This window comes from Kwoniella bestiolae, chromosome 1 (assembly GCF_000512585.2).
Source record: "Kwoniella bestiolae CBS 10118 chromosome 1, complete sequence".
NCBI lineage: Eukaryota > Fungi > Basidiomycota > Tremellomycetes > Tremellales > Cryptococcaceae > Kwoniella > Kwoniella bestiolae.
In genome coordinates this window covers 1,079,025-1,092,432 of record NC_089241.1, presented here as the reverse complement: position 1 = coordinate 1,092,432, position 13,408 = coordinate 1,079,025, and the positions used below count along the sequence as shown (strand labels likewise).

At 47.3% G+C, this 13,408-nt stretch overlaps 5 protein-coding genes across 5 annotated transcripts; 2 read left to right on the top strand and 3 right to left on the bottom strand.

Annotated features, from left to right (window-relative positions):
* Positions 1 to 512: 512 nt before the first annotated feature.
* Positions 513 to 1,382, top strand: I302_100401 (uncharacterized protein; the record flags this gene model as incomplete). The annotated part of the gene is made up of 1 exon (XM_019190420.1): positions 513 to 1,382. The coding sequence occupies one exon, from the start codon at positions 513 to 515 to the stop codon at positions 1,380 to 1,382; it is 870 nt and encodes a 289-aa protein (XP_019047168.1).
* A 231-nt stretch (positions 1,383 to 1,613) lies between these two features.
* Positions 1,614 to 2,883, bottom strand: I302_100400 (uncharacterized protein; the record flags this gene model as incomplete). Its single annotated transcript, XM_019190419.1, has 2 exons — positions 1,614 to 2,783; positions 2,872 to 2,883. 2 exons carry the CDS (start codon positions 2,881 to 2,883, stop codon positions 1,614 to 1,616), a joined length of 1,182 nt encoding a protein of 393 aa, XP_019047167.1.
* A 558-nt stretch (positions 2,884 to 3,441) lies between these two features.
* I302_100399 (uncharacterized protein) lies at positions 3,442 to 5,561 on the bottom strand (the record flags this gene model as incomplete). The annotated part of the gene is made up of 6 exons (XM_019190418.1): positions 3,442 to 4,193; positions 4,257 to 4,334; positions 4,393 to 4,533; positions 4,621 to 4,817; positions 4,893 to 5,078; positions 5,164 to 5,561. 6 exons carry the CDS (start codon positions 5,559 to 5,561, stop codon positions 3,442 to 3,444), a joined length of 1,752 nt encoding a protein of 583 aa, XP_019047166.1.
* Positions 5,562 to 7,550: 1,989 nt separating this feature from the next.
* On the top strand, positions 7,551 to 10,757 carry I302_100398 (uncharacterized protein; the record flags this gene model as incomplete). The annotated part of the gene is made up of 14 exons (XM_065869075.1): positions 7,551 to 7,585; positions 7,651 to 7,715; positions 7,853 to 8,226; positions 8,431 to 8,510; positions 8,577 to 8,749; positions 8,852 to 9,020; positions 9,111 to 9,252; positions 9,403 to 9,474; positions 9,596 to 9,734; positions 9,808 to 9,845; positions 9,916 to 9,943; positions 9,993 to 10,099; positions 10,167 to 10,245; positions 10,381 to 10,757. The coding sequence occupies 14 exons, from the start codon at positions 7,551 to 7,553 to the stop codon at positions 10,755 to 10,757; spliced, it is 1,878 nt and encodes a 625-aa protein (XP_065725147.1).
* Positions 10,758 to 11,290: 533 nt separating this feature from the next.
* I302_100397 (uncharacterized protein) lies at positions 11,291 to 13,211 on the bottom strand (the record flags this gene model as incomplete). The annotated part of the gene is made up of 5 exons (XM_019190416.1): positions 11,291 to 11,804; positions 11,867 to 12,052; positions 12,150 to 12,675; positions 12,738 to 12,834; positions 13,002 to 13,211. 5 exons carry the CDS (start codon positions 13,209 to 13,211, stop codon positions 11,291 to 11,293), a joined length of 1,533 nt encoding a protein of 510 aa, XP_019047164.1.
* Positions 13,212 to 13,408: the final 197 nt, after the last annotated feature.

Here is a 13,408-nt window from a genome sequence, read left to right as displayed (position 1 = left end):
TGCATCATAAGCAATAAAGCTTGTATACTATACTGTGTGTCGTGCAGAAGATCATTTCAACACAACCTCCGCGCCGAACACCGCCTCAAATCACTTGGGATGTGACGCCTTGTTACCCTTGGATGCTGTGCTCAAACGACTAGCAGACCACCTTGCTTGAAATTTCTTACCTATCTACCATCGTTAGGCTTACATACTATCGTTCATCACTTCTGATATCCATGATCAAACGAAAGACCATGGAAATCAAGCGTCCCGCCTCAGCCGACTGTTCAAACGAGAACAACACCATAACAATGTCTCATCCGAGTATCGAAACGGAGACACCCTACCTTCCTTCCGAAATCCTATTCAACATCATCAACCATCTCTCAGAGGATAAGCCCACCCTCTGCTCCCTCTCCCTCGTCTCCAGATCAATTAATACCACGATCACACCACTACTATGGTCCACCCTCCGTCTCTCACCCTTCTAAAGCAAACGCAGGATCCTCAACCCCCCAACGAGCTGGATGCCATACCCCACCATCTCCCGACTCCTGCTCGACCATCCATACCACCTTAAAGGAAGTATCGGTATTTCAGATCAAGACGATGGGTGGATGAACCTATATGTCCAGTATGTGAATACTTTGAAAGTGGAATATCATGATCCCACTTGGTGTCATTCATGGACCGTCGGATCTCCCCCCTACTTCCCGAACTTGCACACCCTGCGAATGACGTATAATGACGATGGACTAGCTGCCTCTATACATCCAGGATACCCTTCGAGGGCGTGTAGATTACTTGGTGGGATTAGTCCTACTTCCGTGGTACTGGATATGCCCTCGCTGGACGGGATGAGCCCTATCGCTTTACCTGGGAGTATAAGTAGGAGTGTTAATGATCTGACATTCATCTTTGGACAGAGGGGATGCTTGACAAGGCATGATAAGTGTAGGTTCGATGAGGATATGCTGGCGAGTCTGACATTGCAGAGAATAACGATGGTCTTTCCTCCCACGATCAAATCAGATGAAGAGGAGGAGGATCAGGAGGAGAGCAGGAGAGGAAGTATTTCGTCGTACGTCATTTCGATACTTATGGCATTCGAGCCTTCGCCAATAACCATAGTCAATGCGGGGTATGACGAGAAGATGGGCAAGGGGAGCAGTCACCTCTCCATGAAGATATTGGATCGGAAGGGTCCTGAGATGTTCAAGAGGCGGTTAGAGGCGATGTGTAAAGCCCATGGATGGTGTGAAGAACGGATCAGAAAAAGGCAAGATACGCTGAGGTTTCTGACTATGGATGAGTGGGCTGAGAGGAGTGAGATGTGGGATAGCAAGGTGGAGAGGGAGAGGGTGATGCGGTGGAAGGAAGTAATGGGTAGGGCATGAACATCTGATAACTTAACGAATCCCATACGGACCATCTCGAGTTCACATGTCATATGTCAAGCTGGACGGTAAAATTGTGCTACAGAATACTAAATCGTGCATAACTGATACGATTTCCAGTTTAATGTATACAATGCATCATAGATATCCACAAAGACGAATTGTATACACTCTTCATCCTGTGAACTACCAACCGGATTCGAAGCAGTACCTTTTCACGGTACTCTCCCCTCAAATCCCACCCATCCACCCATCAATTTCCCCTTCATCAAACCTCCCCACCCAACCCCCTTCCTCCCCCCACTCCTCCAAACCCATAAACTCAATCCTCCCCCTCACCTCCGCAATCTTCCCCTCCATCCACCCCCTCTTCCTAGTCTCCTCCCCAAATTTACCTCTAATGTAATCACAAGTCTCAAAATGCAGTTGATCCCTCGTCGCTCCTCCGTTCTCTTCTATCAATCCACCAAGTACTCCCGGATTAACCAATTTAACCGATTTGAGATGATCCAATTGGACGATGAGATTGATAATTTGCATTGCATTGTACAAGTCCGGTCGATGGGGAGCATCCAACCTGTACATTACCTTCTCCTCGTTGGAGGGAAGGAAGATCCAAATGAGTCGTTCCAGATTCTTCAGTGTGATAGGAATAGGAGCGGTGACAGGTTCCAATCCCAATGAAGGAATATCCCTCACTTCAGAGACCAGAACAAGTTCGTCGACGCATTTCCAAATCGACGTGGGTATAGCCCCCTTACTAAGATCCAATCCCTTGTTGAAGTTATCTCTCAATATGACCCTCGAAGGACTTAGATCTCGTAATAATCTGCAAGTCGGATTATACCCTCCTCCCCTCATTGGGTCTGTGAGGTGGACCTTTCGGGCTCCTGGTTGGGGGATGATATCTAGGTCTAAGACGTCTAAGTTGGGTAGACGGAGGGACGAACTGTGGGAGTGGAGACACCATTCAGGAGTGTGGGATTGGAGGTAGACTTTTTGGACGTGCTTGAGTAGGTGTTTGAGGTCTTTCTTGCCCGTTCCAAGAGCGCCACAGTGGGATTTCTTGGGATCCTCCAGTCGGTTTGGTTGAGAAGTACTATCACCGGGGCGGGTGGTTATGGAGAATGGAGTTAACTTGAGAGAGGTCCAGAGGAAGGGAGAGGCGAGGGTGTGGAATGATTTAGAGACGAGAATGCATGAGAGGAGGGAGGGTTGATGGTCAGAGAGATGCGTGAGAATATGGAGGATGATTTCGTTGGGGATGGGCGTTGCTTTTGAGTGGGTGGAGATGACGGGATCGGCTTTGTTGGAAGATATGGATTTGGCTTTGGACATAGCTTTGGGTTTGGAAGAGCGAGAGGAAGATGGTTTTGATCTTGTTTGAGAGTTAGGTTTCGTCTATATTATCAGAAAACACAGTATCAGGTTGATCCGTTCGTCGGTTCGCTCAGCAGTGCAGTCAGATAAAAAGAGGGACATAACTCACTGCTTTTGCCATTCTGCCAGTTGCTAGCTTCTCTTACAAGTCCGAACAATTCAATTGTGGATGATCAAGGGGGTGTTCAATGGTGCAAAGTCTTTGCTTGTTATAACAATCAAGCAAGTGTTGAGACGTGAGTGAGGGACAATCGTTGACTTTGAGCGGTACTCTGTTCCAGTACATGGTCAGCAACCACCAACACGAGGTTACGACGAGGCAGTAAACAATATGCTCGTGCTCAATCAACATTGTGTGTGCTTGTGCCTCTATGTGTGCGTGTACCTACTACGGATCCGTGCTCGTAAGCTTTGTCTGCGCCAGCGAAAAAACCAATGCATATGCTATAACCCCATGTACGATACTCCGCAATTCGTATGTATGTATAGACAACTATGATATATAATAATGGTAGGTAAGTGACCTGTAAGCTATCCAGAATACGTAGCGTATGTGTATTCGTTATTTACGTCTATAGGTATGTACGCAGGTATGATGTATGTGGGATCGTCCATGTGGCGATATCTATATCTATACACACAGAGGAGAATCTAAGGTAGGTAGGTAGGACGAGGAGAATTACAAGAATGAGGTGATGATTCCTACTATACCCAATAGAAGTGTTATCGAGGGTAGCGCTAAGATGGTAGCATCACTCGATGCAGATCCTGAGGATGCTGCACTGGCACTTGAGGAAGTATCAGAAGTAGGTGTAGCCGAGATGTCGTCACTGGCAGTGACTACATGAGGTGATTCTGCCGAGGCCGAGGCGCTAGCCTGAGTTTGTGAAGCAGAGGCAGACCCAGAGGTGGTCGAGGCTGAACTGCTAGATCTTGTAGTACTAGCGACCGCAGAGGTAGCAGCAATAGCAGACGCATCAGGGATGGTAGTTGACGCAGCAGCTTCAGAGGAAGTGACAGCTCCAGCGAGGTTCGCGAACCCTACAGCAGCAGGTTCATACCTGAACACAGTATAGGTGTTCTTGATAGCTGCATCGCCCACGATCCACTGTACAGGTGAGCTGGAGGATAACGATTGGACGTATGCTGCTCCAGTACACATCGTTTGGTCAGAGGTGTATCGTCCAAGATTGAAATCTTGATCTGTGATTTTGATGGTGAATCCTCCGAAGGTGATTTCGAAATTGACGTTGGTGGAACATGGATAAGCGAAATAGGGGGCGTATGAACCTGTCATTCGTTGTGATCCGGGGATGTTGGCGTAGATGGCTTGGATGATCGATTCGGGTCCTCCGATTAGGGTTGTTCCTGTGTCGATGGCTGCCATGTTGGATGAGCCGAGGGAGACGGTCTTGCCTTGCATTGTCATACCTAGAGCGCGACCATAGTCAGCTAGATGTACTGCTGCTCGCATACAAGAGATAGCAGACTCACTAGCCATAGGGATTTGCCAGTATTGCGCATTGCCACTGACCGAGACGTAGGTGACATCGCCAGAGTAGAGCGAAGAGTCTGCAAAGCGAGTTCAGCTCATCTGTTCCAATTAAAGAGAGAATAGGCACCGGCTTACCCAAGAATCCAAAAGTAGCAACACCCCCATCAGCTTCAACAGAGCTAGCACCAGCTACGTTCCTGTATCGAGCCAAGTGGAATGCGAAGAGTGGATCGGACCAAGAGGATGACTTGGCCAAAGTGACCCACCAAGGAGTTGCTATGATGATTGAACGGTCAAAGTGAGCTCATGTTAGGAAAGATAGAACGACGAGCAAGGGAAGAGATAGGTCGAAAGTCTACTCACCCTTGGAATAAGCCAAAGCAGGCCAACTCAACCCCATAATCCCACTGACACCACTACTCAACAGCCCGCTACTGACCTCATCGCATGACGCGAAAGTCTGAGAAGCTACCGAGTATCCACCTAGAGTGACCAAGTCCTGCACTAACGATCCAGCAGCTGTTCCTGAGCCGTACTCGATCGAGAAAGAAGATGACAGGCTAAAACAAATTATAACTGATCAGCTTCTGTTAATCTCCAATCGGTAGCAACGAGCAAGCTGTGTTGATACTCACTTGACATTGGATTTACTAGTCGTATGGTCGTACGTGTCCATACTCGTACAAGCACCGGTAGTGCAAGAATCACCAGCTACCCAAAGATCCGATGATCCAGTATCTAGTACGATATCCAAGCTTTGCGAGGGAGTACCGACGTTTAGAGTTGCGGAGTAGGATGTGTCGAGGTTATGGTTTGTTAGGCTACCATCAGATGATATCATCAGCTCAAGACACCCACAGGCATACTTTACTCGATGTCTGAATGACGGACAGAACAACAACTCACGTTACTTCCCCATTATCTGCCCTCCTCTCTATGGCCTTGGCAAATGCCGCTGAGAATCCTCCAGCCCCATTATTATATTTCGAGTCTACCCTAGCCCCCGCCCAGAGCAGCCAACTGGGTGGTAAACCTTCATCGTCCGCTCTGACCTCTAGATTGGCTGATGTGGGCGAAGAGGAAGAATGCCTTTTCCGACGATGTCGTAGTCTCTGTGGTGGGACGTCCCTCTTGGCTTTGGCGTATCCCTTTGCTCGTCTAGCAGTACCAGCACCATGAGATAGAGTGGCTGTGATCCCTCTTTTGGGGTTCGATACGAGAGCTGTAGGTTCGGCTGGTAGTGCGACATTGGGCTGGGCGAGGGAGAGAGGTAGGGTCGATAGGAGGAGAAGGGAGATTAACATGTTGTGGAAGGTGACGTTGGAAGAATAGCCAGCTATTTTGTTGTCTGTTTGTGAGATTAGGTGATGGGTAGCTGCGAGGATGATGGGATTGAAAGAGTGACGAAGGTCAGTTTTAGTTTTGATTTTTGATTTTGATCGTGTCTCCCATGGGAGAGTGAGGGTAACGGGCGGAGGACCAAGACTTGGCAAAGAGACGAGATGATCACATCCAGGAGTGAGGGATTGAGAATTATGGTGGTAAGGATAAAAGAAGGATGATGGTTGATATGTGAAAGGAGGTATATAAAGGCGGTAAACGACTGTGTGATGGTGAATGAGAAGGTAATGGGTAAGTACACAAGCGCTGCGAAAGGTGTTTCGAATTCACGTCCTCTTGGCATGGTGATAGTGATGATTTAAAGGATGATAGTACATATACACACATATACACGATTACAGGGTAATGAGATAGTAAGAGGACAGGGCGTACTACTCACGATCACGATCAACAACTAAAACTTCCACTGAAAGCGAAAAGGACCTTAAATCCAGAGTAGACAAAGACTTGTTTATCCTTCTAATCAGACTTTTATTGACGACGACTCCAGATGTATGAGTCGATGTGATTGTACTGTCCAGCAGTGAGAGTGACTTTGGATATATCTCGATCAACGAGGATTTGTCTTGATTTCTTGCTCTTCAGTACGGTTGGACCTGCCAATAAAGTTGAATGATGAAAGATGAAAGACAAAGACAATGGTAAGGAAGATACAGTAGACGTTTCAAGATGAGTCTAGTCTATCCAACTATCTTAAATGAAATGAACGAACAGAAGAGAAGGCTGAATGAATCTGCGCAAGGACGAACTACAAACTACGAGACTGCGGATTCACTCGACTTTAGCACAAGTTCGAGAGAGAGAGCCCTTATATACGGATTAAAGTATAGCCATGGAGGAAGGAACGTGGCTGCCAAGTGATGATCGTCCAACGTACATGTATCAAGCTATACCCTAGAATAAAACGGTGTGAAAGTTGATCAAGGGTTTCCTTGGTTTGCAGGAGATGTGAATTCTGTGACTTGGCTTCGGAGTGATTTTTGCAGAGAAAGCAAAAAGCAAAAGCAAAAGTCGCGTCGAAGTACTGAGCGGTCCTTTGTTTTCTCAGGGTACTAAACAGAATTAACGTTGATGCCGTGCCCTACCGTAGTTTCACTGTGCTTTGTGCTGTTTGAAGGTGGGGTGTGAGACGATGCTGCGAGTGGTGGCGAGAGGTCATGAATCTGTATAATTATACATGCTTGGTATATATATATACTGATGGGTATCGACGAGAAGATTATCAACGATGATCACAAGCCGTCGAATGACGTTCCTACCTATATAAAGTGAGACAGGCCGCACGGATCTCCGCGTCTACTCAATCATCCATTCGTACCTTTATAACTTGTGCACAGTCAATCATACAACATGCCAAGATGAAACGTCGATTATTTACCTCGTTCGTCCAATACACAAAGTTTGTAGTTCCAAGATTCTTGTGATTATCGTAAGAACCTTGGAATGTCTATACAGATGAGAGAAGGGGTACGGCATGTGAACTGATCTGCGGGGAATGATAGAACAGCTCATCAGAGCAGACTCTGCAGTGAACCGGGTTCAAATAATCGCATATGAATCTGATTCAAAGGGTCGTAGTTCGGTTAAACCACCCGATTCAACCGAAGTATCAACGTGGCACTTGCTCACCATGTGGTACTAGTAGAAAGAAGCTTAAAGAATATGACAGTGATGTGGGGCCAACTAGCATAAAAGTGGAGCAGAGTACTCTCTCAAAGCATAAGCCACAGTATAAATTATCCCTTTGTCAACGTAGTAGATAGAAATTCCAGACTCTGTCCAGACAGATAGAATACAACACAAAAGAAGACTATCATCCAGCATCTCCCTCTTCTTCCTTGTTCTTATCATCGAAAGCAATTTCACACACAACTCAGTAACACTTAATCAGAATGAGCGAAATGGAATACTATATCGGATTCGACGTGTGAGTCAGCTGGCGACTGCCTTAGACAGTCTCTTCGAAGCTGATTTTCGATGGCATTGCTATAGCGGTACTGGCTCAGGCAGAGCTTGTCTGGTAGATAAGAATGGAAAGTTGATTGCTGAGCATTCCGGTGGGTCCTGTCGTGTCTCATAACCTCACATAGGCCCTCTGCCCTCAATTTTACTCCTTGGTCCATCTTATCTCTTATGCCCCATGACCTACCTCCCTTAAGGCCAAACCAAAGCTAACACCTACATGCACACGCAGAGGCAACCCTCACCCACAGATCTCCAACCGACCACAGAATCTTCGAACAATCCACTACGAACATCTGGCTCTCCCTCTCCAAATGCTGCCAGACCATCCTCAAATCCTCAGGCATCGACCCCGCCCAAGTCAAGGGGATAGGATTCGATGCCACCTGTTCTCTCGCTGTGGTCAACAAACAAGGTAGACCCGTCTCTGTCTCCCGAACTGGTCTGACCGAGGAGGATGAAAGTGATGTTAATCTCGGGAGGGAGGATGAGGAGAGGGACGTGTGGAATGTTATTCTCTGGGCGGATCATAGGGCCGAGGAGGAGGCGGAGAAGATTAATTCGACGGGGGAGGGGGTGTTGGGTTTTGTGGGGAAGACTATGAGTGTGAGCTGGAGGTTTGGGCTTTTGCCTTCGATCCTCATCCCTATACTTGCGTCCTATGTCACCCTTCAGCCGTTATAAACAGACGATAGGAGATCCGTCCTACTTCTGTCTTGCAGACAAGGATCACGACGATTGTCCTCCCTAGGCTCTGTACGATGATCCACGTTGGGCAAGACAGCTGATTCACTTGTCATCGTAATACAGCTCGAAATGGAAATCCCAAAGACCCTCTGGCTATCAAAACACATGAAATCCGACAAATTCAAAAACCTCATGATCTTTGAGTGAGCTATGCAATCCCTGAACAGCCCAAGTAGTAGAGGCGTAGCTGACTCGTACGATCTTTGCAGTCTCCCAGATTGGTTGACCTACAACGCCACCACCTCCTTGGCCAGATCAGCATGCTCGTTAACTTGTAAATGCTCGTTCGTCCCTCCCGGTGCTAAGATGGTACATGAGTGTGATGGGAACAAGGAGGAGATTAGTAAAGATGGTTGGTCGGCTAGGTTCTTTAACAGGATTGGTGAGTAGGCCACTTGACATCTACCATACAACTATACTGTTCAGTAACAGAAGAGGTGGAAAGACGTGTGGAAGGGAGAGCTAATATTGTTGGGTTTAATAGGCCTCGAGCAAATGGTTCAGAACGATTTCGAACAACTCGGTGGTATACCCGGAAAGAACGGTCTGGTCCTCACTGCTGGTCAACCAGTTGGCAAAGGATTGAGCAAGGCCGCAGCAGAATCGTTGGGGCTGGTGGAAGGTACTGCTGTAGGAAGTGGAGTGATCGATGCGCAAGTGGCCCTCTCTTTTTCCTTCGTACTACAATTGTCAACATCGAGGAAAAAAAGGAACAAGCAGCTGATGCCCTGAGTTACGTGTAGATACGCAGGATGGATCGGTACTGTGGCCGCTGCCAAGGGTCAAGGACAACCTAAACCCACGTTGGAAGATGCGAGTTCCAGATTGGCTGCTATCGCTGGTACTTCCACTTGTCATATTGCGCAGAGCAAGGAAGGCATCTTGGTTCCTGGGTGAGCGGCATGATCAAACATTCTGGAATGATACTGGTTGATATGCTGACGGACACTGTCTTTGTAGTGTTGTAAGTTCCTTTAGCTGATCAACGCCTCTCTATCTCGTAGGTGATGTTGATAGCTGATATTGAGAGCATAGTGGGGTCCTTATAGAGATGCTGTCTTCCCTGGTCTGTGGATGAACGAAGGTGGTCAATCATCTACTGGACAGGTGAGTGATCGTCTCTTATATCTTACTTACGTTCCTCCACTCTCCCTCTCCCATTATAAGAGTACATGATGTCATCTAGAGTGGGGAATCTAAAGCATGCTAATCCTACTTGTTGTTCTAGCTCATCGACTTCATGATGCAAACTCACCCTGCGTACCCTAAACTCGTCGAGCTGTCTAAGAAGTCGGGTAAAAGTACTTTCGAATTGCTGGGAGATAGGTTGGAGGAGATGATGAAAGAGAGGGATGCGCCAACTTTGAGTGGGTATTCAATTGCTTTGTCAGAAGCAAATGCTTATCGCATGAAATGACTAATGCTCTTTTCGGTGGATAGCCCATTTGACCAAGGATCTACATTTCTATCCCGATCTGGTGAGCTATTCATCATGGCTTTCGCTACTAGGTAATGATTACTGAGCTAATATTGTACCAATCTGAATAGCACGGTGAGCTACAATTATCAAACAGGGGTACATTTCACCAACTTACAGTCACTGATGCTTTTCTGTCACTATGCAGGCAACCGATCTCCTCTCGCCGACCCAAGGATGAAAGGGTCCATTGTTGGATTGACTCTAGATGACAGTTTGAGCGATCTGGCAGCCAAGTTCAATGTTACACTTGAGGTGAGCTGGCTCCTTCAGGACAAAGCACGACAGGAACCCAGCTGACCGTTGAATCGTCGATACATAGGCAATCGCCCTCCAGACTAGACATATCGTAGATGAAATGAACGCCAAGGGACACAAGATCGATTCGATCTATATGAGTGGTGGGTATTTTTCTCAGTTTCATCTCTGTTTCTGCGCCGTGTGAGGCAGTACCATACCATTTCCAGAAAATGTTTATCCTCCGAACAAATCAACGTGTAATTGAGAAACCAACCGACTAACCGATATTCACCTAGGCTCCCAAGCAAAGAACGGTCCCCTAATGCGACTCCTCTCCACCGTCCTCCAAATGCCCGTGATCATCCCCCCCGCCCCCTCAGCCGCCGTCGTCCTAGGCGCAGCAATGCTAGGTAAATACGCATATGATATATCCCTTGAACGTCAAAACGAAGAGATCACCTCTCAATCCGAGGCCAAAGCAGCTTCGGAGAAGGATAAGAACAAATTGTGGGATGTTATGGTTTCGATGACTCATCCTGGGGTTACCGTTTCGCCTCGGTCTGATGAGTTGGGAGAAAGGGAGAGGAAGTTATTGGATGTGAAGTACCGGATATTTAGGGAGGCGGTTGAGGTTCAGAGGAAGTGGAGGGAGATGATTGCTGGGGTTGCTTAGAGGTAACTCGCGAAAGAGAGGATGGAATTAGATGAGATCGGATTAGATCGGATGGGTCGGTTTGTATATAGAATAATAAGTAGATGAATCATAAAGGAAAGTAGAGTAATGAATTAATTAATCGATAGGACCAGGAAGCCTACCTCGAGTGTAAGTTAAGAGTGTGGATATCATTGGCTTAGCCATATGACTCGGTCAGTGTGATAATCGAATTAACAGCTGAAGGTGTACTTATGTCCAAATCAACAACTTCGATCTTACATCTGGAACATACCACTGCATCTCGAGCATGTATTGAGTCGTCCGTCCACAATTGATACATGCTAGATTTCATCTTCTTCAAAATATCGTACACACTAAGATAGCTAAGCTAAGAGAAATACTGAATCTTGGATGCTTACATAAAAGAAGAAAGGAACAAAACAGATGGGTGTATCTAAATGTTGTGTATAAAAGTACTCCGCACAAATCCACTCTGATCAACTTCCTCTGCATCGCCTCCTACCTTCCTTCTTCTTGTCGCCAAGTAACATCTACTTGGTGTGGGTGGTAGCGTTGTTATAAGCCAAGAGGTTAGGTGACCCAGCAGGGAGATCAGTGAGTTTACCAGTCGTAGCCAACGCAACCAAAGCCTTCTTGAGTTTGGCAGGAGTCAAAGTATCCTTGGTGGTGGTAATCTCAACTTCAGGGGAGGGTAAAACGGCTTGAGCGAGTTTAGGTAATAACGAGTAAGCTTGGGCGTAGATCCCACTGGTGGTAGATTCATCTTGGATGTTGAGGGCGTTGAAAGTCTCGGTACCGTGGATGGAAACGAGGTAGGCGAGTAATCCACAGATGTGAGGAGAGGCCATAGAGGTACCGGAGATGGTGTTGGTGGTTTGGTTACCGCCGATCCAGGTTGAGAAGATGTTGAGACCAGGAGCGAAGATGTCAACACATTTACCGTGGTTGGAGAAGTAGGCTCGCTCGTCGCCTAGAGTAGATGCTCCAACGGTGACGGCTTTCTCGGCGGCGGCAGGGGAGTAGTTACAGGCGTCTTTGTTGTCACTGTTGGAGATATACATGTCAGTTGAGGTTCGACCGCAAGGAAGATTACACAAACAACTCACTTTCCAGCAGCGACGGCAAAGTGAAGACCAGCTTCAACGGCAGCGTTGACGGCGTCATCGAGAGATTTGGCCTTACCACCACCGAGAGACATGTTTGCAACGGAACCCTTGTACTTGGTTTTACCGGTAGCAGCGAGTTCCTTGGCAGCAGCGGCGGCCTCGGCGGAAGCAGCTTCAGCAGCCCATCTGAATATATCGAATACAGGATGAGCACACCTCCTTCATAGGAGAAAGACTGCACCCTTGAGGCAAGGTGAGACTGATAATAAGAGAGTACACTCACAAGACACCAGCAACGACATCAGACATAGAACCAGAACCATTTGAACCCAAAACCTTAACAGCGACCAACTTGGCATTCTTGGCTACACCGTATTTCCTTGAACCGACAGTACCAGCACAGTGGGTACCATGACCGTTACCATCCTTGTCGACATCGTTCTTGGGGATGGTCTTACCCCACTTGGCTCGACCTTCAAATTCTACGTGATCGATGTTGATACCGGTATCAATGACATAGGCGGTCACTCCATCACCGCCGTGAGAGTCGTAGTGGTATTCAGTGAAGGTGGACAACTTCAGCTCGTTTCTATGAGAGATTCTAGCTAATCCCCATGGGGCACCCTTCTCAGTTGAGATACCTTCGCTGGCGAGCTCTTCTCCCTCGTCGGAAGAGGAGGTAGCGGAGGAAAGCCAGTCGTCGACTCCGTGAGCGATATCTTGAGTTCGCATGATTTGATCTCGCTCGACGTAGGCGACTTCGGGGGAAGATCGGATGGTGTTTAAGGTGTTGGTAGAAAATTTACCGGCTGAGATACGAGGTGAATTAGCTTATCGTTCGGCATTTTTAGCTCGAGATAGCTGGACTTACCATAACCATAGTACCCGTTATCGGAGGTAGGGGGTTGGTAGACATGTTTGATACCACCAGTCTCGACTTCACCGTTGGAAGAGAAGGAGTAGAGGGGCTATGCGGTGAATGACAATAGGTCAGCTATGAGACAGTGTAGATCGGCATGACATGTTGAGAAGAAGAGGGTTGAGTGATGCGCTTGGTACGAGATACCGTGGAGGTCCTCCTTCCACCAAAGCAATGGTTGTATGGCAAGTTGGATGATAAGGAAATTCCACTCACATCAGCACCATGCTCCTGCTCAACCCCGCTCAAGTGAAGAGCAATCTGGTTGGCATCAATGCCCTTCTTGAAGACGACGATATAAGCATCATCAATGTGTTCACCGCTCTCTGAGAGGGGAGCAAGTTTGCCCTCATCGGTGGAAGGGTTGATAGGGGTGGCAAGAGCCAGGGTGGGTAATAGCAGAGCTGTAGCTAATTGGAAACGCATCCTGTGCGGTGTGATGACTCTACTTATCTAGAGGGAGAGGAGATACAACAGTGAAGTGAGTGGGTCTATATATGTAAGTATGGAGATGATAATGGGATGATAAAGTAGAAAGGAAGAGATGGATCCGATAGATAGATAGATACGAGTAGATGGATGATGGATGATGTGCTATCTCGTGTGATCATACTACTACAGTT